Here is an 8,857-nt window from a genome sequence, read left to right on the forward strand (position 1 = left end):
TCTCATCACCACAAACTCTTCAGTGGGACAGTGGTGCTAAGGTGGTGGGAGGAAGTGGAGTGACAATCTGCTTTCCCACCCCAGCACTTTCTCAGAGAAGCACTGCAGCTTAAGCCCCTCACTTGCTCACCCTAAACCCATCTTCCTGAGTTCTGTCTCATAGCCTTTCTCTACATTTTAGGGGTTCTGACTTCCATTTTGTATGGTTGTTGAAAGAGCAATGCTCTAAATCCAACATTGGCCTCTACAATGATCATCCCCCTTTAGACTCTGTAGACATGATCACCTCCAGGTTTTGTTTCCTTTTGTGGAGGGGTCAGAATTTGGTATGATTTTGAGAGGATGCTTCATGTATTCTATGTTCCCTGGTGAAATATTTGCAGCCGGTTTTCTAGTACTAGGAAGGCTAACAGAAATCAAGTTTTGAATGAACTTTGCAGTGTTTGTTTTTTTAATGACATCATTAACCTAAGTACTGGTATGTATATGTATGTGTATGTGTATGTGCATGTGTATACGTATATAAAGTTTTCCTCCTCTTTGTTGTTGATCATTTTTAATGTTTGTTTTATATTTTCAGATTGACAGGATCTAGAGTCACTTGGGAGATGGGCTTCTTTTAAGCCTGTTGGAGATTGTTTTGATTGTGTTAGTTTGTGTGGAATAACCCATTTACCTGTGGCTAGGACTATTTCCTGGGCAGGTATTATGGATCATAGAAAATGAAGAAACAGAGGAAGCATGTCCTAATTCATTGCTCTCTGATTTTGGACAGTGGCTTATGGTATTTTCCTTTCCAGTTGCTATGACAAAAAGTTCTGACAAAAATGACTTAGGAGAGAAAGGGCTTAGTTCATAATTGGAAGTTTCAGTCCATCATTACAAGAAGATCAAGGTGGTAGGAATAATTGAATAATTGAAATATTTAGTAGTTATGTCCAAAATCAAAAGAATACACACACACACACACAGAGAGAGAGATAGACAGACAGAGAGGGGCAAAGACTGACAGAGGCAGAGACAGACAAATACAGACAGGCAGACAAACAGATGTAGAAAGACAGAGAGATAAATACAACCAGAGTAAGACAAACAGAGATAGAGATGGGGGATGGGGGACTTGCATTCCAGTGCCTAGCTTGAGTTCTGCACTCTTTTACAATCCAGGCCCTAAACCAGGAAATGCGCCTGTCTTCCTTTCTCAGTTAATGGAGTAAAGACAATCACCTATAGATACAGACTATGAAGGATACAACCCACAGACCTTAAGTTTAACAAGCAGAAAGGGCCAAGTGAGGATGACTCAATCCCAAATGCAAGGGGAAACAAAACGTAGAGTAGAGTGGGGAAGGGACTTGGGTGGGAGAGGGGAGGGAAGGGAAAAAAAGGGGAACAGGATAAATTGTACAGGGGAGGACAGGAAAGAAGTCCAGAGAGCCAGGAAAATAAATGGAAACATGCAGTCTCTGGGCGGAGAAGATAGGGAAAGCCTCCTGAAAGTCCCAGAGAATTGAGAGGTGAGAGACTCTCAGGACTCAAAGGCATTGACCTTATCCAAAATGCCCAACAGTGGGGAGAGCGAACTTAAAGAATCTACCTCTAATAGATAGATAAGGCCTCAAGCAGAAGGAAAGGGTTACCAAGCCATAGTCAAAATTTCTGACCCAGAATTGTTCCTATTTAAAAACTGCAGGGACAAAAATGGAGAACACACTGAAGAAAGGCAGTCCAGTGACTGGAACAACTTGGAATCCATCTTATAGGGAAGCACCGAGGCTCGGTTACTGATGCTATGAAGTGCATCCTCACTTGTGACTCACTTAAACCAGAGCCTAGTATGACTGTCGTTGAGACACCCTACCAGCAGCTGACTGAGACAGGCTTCCCATAATTCCAAACCTCGGCTGTTTTTCTTGACCCTTTCAAATCACTGAAACCATAAACACCTGTCTGATTCCTACACACCATCAAGACCATCTTTCAGCATAAGGTCATTATCTGGAACACAACTTCTTTGTGCTCTCCTAAAACACTTCCCAGAAATTTTCACCACCGTGGCCCTGGTCTCTTCTGGATCACTGCTAATTTCTTAGCTCCCACTGACCAGCATGAATTATTCAAGCAGCCCCTCTTTTTCACTCAAAGCCAGAGCCATGTGGCTAGAGAGTTGTGCTGCTTGCTAAGGCTGGAACATGGCCCATTGTTTTATTACATCTTCATTCTTTCTGTGTTCAAAATTTTTCTTCACTGCACAAGTTTGGCTTCCCTAGAACTTGCTATGTAGACTGACTTTGAACTCAGAAATCTGTATGCCTCTGTCTCCTGAGTGCTGGCTTTAAAGGCTCCTCATCTGAACCGAAGTTTTTCTTTAATTCCTTTACACAAGATCTTTGTAAGCATGTCCAATGTGCCTCAGTATTTGGATCACAAGTGTGATCTTTCCAGATATAGTCAAGGTGACAACCAAGAATAACCATCAAAATACAACCTTGTCAATTTGACACAAATGTATATCTCCAAAATGAAAACAATAGTCAGGTCATAATAATGTCCAACATGATGTTCCTATTCCTGGTTCAAAAATGTAAATAATTAGCTTCAGTGGGAGGAATCTTACCCAAAGTCTATCACTCCCTTAATTCCATTTAATACCCTTCAATATGGGATTTAGCTCCATTCCATTTCCTGGAGCCCCTTTAAGTACTTGAATCACACATTGTGTATTTATCCTTTCTAAGATTGTGAGGCTGGAGCAAAATATTCTTCATAAAGGTGAACCACAGGACAGAGGCTAATAAGAAGAATCTTTTTTAGATTTCCTTTACCAACAATCTAAATCTCTTCACTTTAGCCTCAGGCAGACTCTTCAGACAAGGGCAAAAAGCAGTCACATTCTTTAATAAATATATATACATATACATATATACATATATCACAAGAACAATCCCCAGGTCACATACCAAAATCCTTCTCCTGTCAAAATCTCTTCAGGCAGTCTTCCACACTTTGAATTGTCACAGCTACAAGAAGAGAAACACTGCATGTCAGCAATATACTCATCATATAAATGTAAGATCAGGATATTTTTTCCAACACAACAAAACTATAATTACTTTTCCTACAAACACCCCTCTATGAAATGACTAGTGAATATTCTTTCTCCATACTGATATGCTATTTCAAAAGGAAAGTATACTATGATGTACACGGTTACTTGATATTGGGCGGTATGGACCTCTGACTTTTTCTTAGCATCATTATCTCCATTCCATCTTTATTAAAACTTTTCATAGTAAATAAATAAATAAATAAATAAATAAATAACTTTTCATAGTGAATAGACATCAAAGAAGTAAAGAGCCAGGATCATTTTAACACTCTGAATATAATCACCAATATAAAACAACAGCAGACTGTTATGAGACCAGTCTGTAAAAAGTTCATCCTACAATGGCAGAATCTAGGAGTAGACTAAGACCAACCAGACCAGAAGATCAGCCTTGACCTGACTGAGAGATACAGGCTCTACTGCACTTCCTTCTATGAGAAACACAGGAGGACACAGACATTCTATGAAACACTCTTGCCTCCAGTTGATATTGGTTCTAATTGACTTTCCATATTTTACTGCTAATCTGCAGATAGCAGGAGGGAAGAGAGCAGGAAATGATTCCTACGAGAATCAGTCCAAGAGAGAGTAAGAAAGAGTCTTAAGAAAAGTCACATAGTTTCTCACACAACCTAAAGTTAAGAGAAGGGTGATGAAGTATTTTACACTACAAGACATAAAATAGCCAAAACCACAGTGTGGCCATGTTTGAATCCACGGTAAGAAGGTGTCTGATTCTGTTGTCACTGAGGACATTTATACTCAGGTACCAACAGCATTTCAATCTTAGTCATCTGTAATTATGGGTTGCTTTGGACAATATCAACACCTTGACACCTGAACTGGAAAAATAAGTACCCTATATGGGAATCAAAAATAAATATTTTTATATGTAAGTATTTTCATTTTGCAAGTTACCTAAACATCTATAAAAACTGTTTAGTGCTGTCCCCATAGGCTGAAAAACATAGAGAGCTGTGTGTCAGTGAAATCGTAGGGACATTGGCTGACAGAAACGGAGACAGGATCCAGGCTCCTGATTTACACCCTTCTTTTATTTGGCTCTGACCATGATTTAAATGCTACATTCCTATCAAACTGTTGATGTAAATGGACATTTTTCAAGGTCTGTTTTCCTCTAAAAGTTTGTGATATGTCCACCATATTTTTAAATTATGGCATTTAAGTCATAAAAATATGAGTCTGCAGAAGACATTTCCCTCTGCTTTCTATCCATGTCCCGTACTGTAAAACCACCACGGGACAAACGATGAGTGAAACCCAACCAGATGTGTAACTATAATAAGTTTAAATACATAGTTTTAAAAAGTTGTCTGAGTTTCCTATGGAGAATTTATGAGTCCTGCTTAGACAAGTGGCACTTAGCATTTTCAGTAGAAAAGCAAAAGCCCAGGCAACAGAGACAGAATGCCCTCAGGATTTGAGTTTCCTCAGGATACATACTGAAGCTCAGCTATTGGACAGTTACTCTAGATTGCAACTCCTCCTTATGTCTCCTCTCAGAAGTTACTTATTCCTGACTCTCTTAGGCCAGCTCTGGCCTTGTCTTTAATCAGCTCCATGTGCAGGAATCATGAAGATCTGCTTTCTGCTGCTGATCCTCTCTATGTATTTCTTCCAGATCAACCAAGGTAAGTACCAAGACCTGCTGAACTCCTGACCAGACCTGAGTACACTGGCTCAAAGAACTGGTGATAAATGAGTTTTGGGTCTGAGGAGCAATCAGCAGGAGAGAATTCCTAGGGTCAACACCCTGCAGCCAACAGCCATCAGGGACTTCATTCTGTGGCCCAGGTATCAGGGCAATGAGCTTGTCCAGAATGAAGAGCTAGAAATAGAGATTTCTCAAGATCTTCAACCACCGTCTTGTCATGGTCATCTAGGAAATATTCTTTGTAGAAACCATTCTTTCTTATCCCCAGGAAGGCAGATCTCACCAAGAAGCCAGATTTCTATCAAGAGTCAGGCACCTGCTCCTTTAGTGCCTTTCACAGGCCCATTTAACACATGACTGCAATACACTTGGATAATGGGGAATATGAACTTGATGTTTTAGATTAGGTAAGTTCAAGACAGATGATGCATGTCTTGAAAGGTCGTTTGTAAGAAGCAGAGACTTAGAATGAAGTACAAGTACTCTCATTTTATATTATTCCTCACAGTGTCCCTGTGAATAAAAGGAAGCCATATGACTATTTCTTGGATACAAAGTCTACTCTAATCACATAACTTATGTTCAGTAGGTCAAGAGCCCAATCCAAGGGATAAGGGATCAAGTGAACCATCTCACTGCATAGCAAAATCTTGAACTCCTAATATAACTGAATTACTTCACACAAAGACCATTGCTAATTCTTTCTTCTGATTAGCCCAGTCTAGTAAAGTTAAAAGCCAGAGTTTCATTCTACGGATTAGCAGAAGGAGATGATCAGCCAGAGGTATACTTAAGAAGAATGAGAATTAAAACAAGGGCAGGAGATTCCATCATGGTCCAGGCATTGCTTTTCTGGATTTTCTAATCTGTGAAGACAAGGGACACATTTGTCATCTGTTATATCAGGGAGGCATTGAGTGAACTGAGTTCTCAGTCTCTCCTTGGCTCTAAAATAGACCTATTCTATTAAACCTCTTCTGCTTAGCCATTTCCTTGGTTTATTTTTCTGATGTGATATGATAGTCTGAAAAAACAACAAATGGAAAAAAGTTTATTTTATCTCCCAGCTTAGTACATGATACACTGTGGCAGGGAAGCCAGGGCAATGGAAACTAAAGTAGGTAGTCACACTGTATCCACCTAATGGATACTGTTGTCTACTTGACACAATCTATAATGGCATGGGAAAAGAATATTAATTAGGTATTGTCTAGGTTATCTATAGGTGATTGTCTTTGTTGCATTAACTGAAGTAAGAAGACCTGCCCATTAAAAATTGTCACCATCTCCAGGGTTTAGGGCCTGAACTGTAAAAGACTGCAGAAAGGGAACTAAGCAGTGGCATGCAAGTTCTCTATCTATCTATCTATCTATCCATCTATCCATCCATCTATCATCTATCTATTTGTCCATCTATCTACCTATCTATCTACCTATCTATCATCTATTTATCTATCATCTATCATCTATCTATCTATCATCTATCTATCATGTATCTATGTATCATCTATCTATCATCTATCTATCTTGCTAATAGTAACTATCTCACTGTCTACTCTCTCCCTTGCTTGCTGTTTCCCTCTCTTGAACTCTCTCTCTCTCTCTCTCACTCTGTCTCTCTGACTGTCCTCTCCTATTTCTTTGTCTCTCAAAGTGTATGTATTCTGTCTGTCTGTCTGTCTCTCTCTCTCTCTCTCTCTCTCTCTCTCTCTCTCTCTCTCCCTTTGTCTCTCTGTCTCTCTCTCTCTCTGTCTCTCTCTCTCTCTCTCTGTCTCTCTCTCTCTCTCTCTCTCTCTCTCTCTCTCTCTCTCTCTCTCTGTCGCTCTCTGTCCCTCTTCTCTCTCCTCTCTTCTTTTGATTGTGGTTATGAAAACTAATTTCTTCAACTTCCTGCCACCTTGATATTTTTGTACTAATAAATTGTAACATGTAATTATGAACTAAGCCCTTTCTCTCATAAGTTGCTTTTCTCAGGATATTTTTCCATAGAAACTAAAAAGGAAACTTCAATAAGCCATAGTCCAAAGTCAGAAAGCAACGAAGGAATTCATTATTCCTCATTTTCTCCATTTATATGATCCATGATGCGTGCCTGAGAATCGTCAAATGCACAGTTAAAATGGATTATCTCACACTGATTAACACAACCAAGATAATCTCAACAGACATAACGGAGGCCCTTTTTCCAAGTGACTCTTGAGACTCTGTCAAGCCAATAATTTAAAACAATTAAAATTTATCAACATTAAAGAGGAGAAATATATATACATATATGTATATATACAGATTAATGATGCCATTAAGAAAAACAAACTCAGCAATATGCTTTCAAAACTTGATCTCTATTGCTCATCCTAGTGCAAGTATTTCACCAGGGAACATAGAATACACAAAGCATCCTCTTAGAGTCATGCCAGCATCCACCAGCTCCATAAAAGGAAACAAAATCTGGATATGGTAACCTCTGAAGGGTCTGATTAGGGATGATCATTATAGAGATCAATGTTAGATTTAGAGCATTGCTCTTTCAACAATCATACACAAGAAAAGACAGAACCCCCAAAATGTAGAGAAAAGCTATGATACAGAACTCAAAAAGATGGGTTTAGTGTTAGGAAGTAGATGGGTTAAGCTGTGATGCATCTTTGAGGAAGTTCTGGGATGGGAAAGTCGAGCGTCACTCCCTTTCCTCCCACCACCATAGCATCACAGTCCCACTGAAGAGTTTGTGGTGATGAGAATTTTCTACAGCCAGAGATCATGGTTCTTCCTATAATCCCAACATCTAAGAGGATGAGTCAAAGCCATCCTGAAATACATAATGAATTCCAAGCCAGTGAGGCCTATAGAGTGATACCCTGTCTCAAAATGAATAGAAAAGAAAGTATTCTACAATTGTTTTCTAATGTAAAAACCACAATCTATGTGGATATTTAGCTGTGGGACTCTCCCTGGTGTGTTAGTTCAAGACATCTCATATTTTATTACATGTCCAGGATACAAGTTATAAAATTATTTCTTTTGTATGTACTTTGTATTGAACTCTTATATGATCATCAGAGTGCTAAATGTGACCACAGTGATAGCCAAGAGACTAAGGTTTTTCTGTTCTTTTCTTTTCTAACAGCTTTTGGCCGTGATACAAAAGAATGTATCCAAAGAAAAGGTTTCTGTCACTACTTTGAATGTCCATGGTTGTATAATTTTGTTGGCTCCTGTTATAAAGGAAAAGGCAAGTGTTGTCAAAAATGCTATTAATATACGAGAAGTCACATAAACAATATGGAATCAATGCTTTAAAAAAATAAACACACTGAGGTGTTGCTTCTTTTTTTCTAGATATTTTCTTTATTTATATTTGGAATGTTATCCATTTTCCTTGTTTCCCTTCCGAAAACCCCCTATCCCATTCCCCCTCCCTACACCCCACACCCCCACTCCCCACACCCCCCATACCCCACACCCCCAACCCCACCCCCCGCTCACTAACCCACCCACTCCTGCTTCCCTGTCATGGAAATCCCCTGCACTAGGGCAACCAGCATTTACAGGTCCAAGGGCCTCTCCTCTCATTGATGTCTGACAAGGCCATGCTCTGCTACATTTGCGGCTGGAGCCATGGGTCCCTCCATGTGTACTCTTTGGATGGTGGTTTAGTTCCTGGAAAGCTCTTGGAGGTACGCTTGGTTGATATTATAGTTCTTCTAATGAAGTTGCAAACCCCTAATTTCCTTCAGATCTTTATCTCCTCTATAGGGAAACCCATGCTAAGCCCAAAGGTTATATGTAAGCATCTGCCTCTGTCTTTGTCAGGCTCAGACAAAGCGCCCCAGGAGACAGCTATATCAGACTCATGTCAGAAAGTACTTCTTGGCATCTACAATAGTGCCTGGGTTGGGTAACTGAATATGGGATGGATCCCCAGGTGGGGCAGGCTCTGAATGGCCTTTCCTTCAGTCTCTGTGTCAAACTTTGTATCTGTATTAACTCCAATGGGTACTTTGTTCCCCATTCTAAGAAGGATCAAAGTATTCAAGGCTGTACTCTCTCTCCATATCTTTTCAATATACTAC

The 8,857-nt window shown here is 39.7% G+C and overlaps 1 protein-coding gene across 1 annotated transcript; it reads left to right on the forward strand.

Annotated features, from left to right (window-relative positions):
- Nucleotides 1–4,703: 4,703 nt before the first annotated feature.
- LOC127668337 (beta-defensin 38-like) lies at nucleotides 4,704–8,042 on the forward strand. The gene is made up of 2 exons (XM_052161860.1): nucleotides 4,704–4,761; nucleotides 7,912–8,042. Exons 1-2 carry the CDS (start codon nucleotides 4,704–4,706, stop codon nucleotides 8,040–8,042), a joined length of 189 nt encoding a protein of 62 aa, XP_052017820.1.
- Nucleotides 8,043–8,857: the final 815 nt, after the last annotated feature.

This window comes from Apodemus sylvaticus, chromosome 18 (assembly GCF_947179515.1).
Source record: "Apodemus sylvaticus chromosome 18, mApoSyl1.1, whole genome shotgun sequence".
NCBI classification, from domain to species: Eukaryota; Metazoa; Chordata; class Mammalia; order Rodentia; family Muridae; genus Apodemus; species Apodemus sylvaticus.

Bases quoted from the DNA above. Each gene is read 5' to 3' on its own strand.
- LOC127668337 (XM_052161860.1), top strand. From the start codon at position 4,704: ATGAAGATCTGCTTTCTGCTGCTGATCCTCTCTATGTATTTCTTCCAG. The intron at 4,762-7,911 runs GTAAGTACCAAG...CTTTTCTAACAG, and splicing joins TTTCTTCCAGATCAACCAAG to CTTTTGGCCGTGATACAAAA.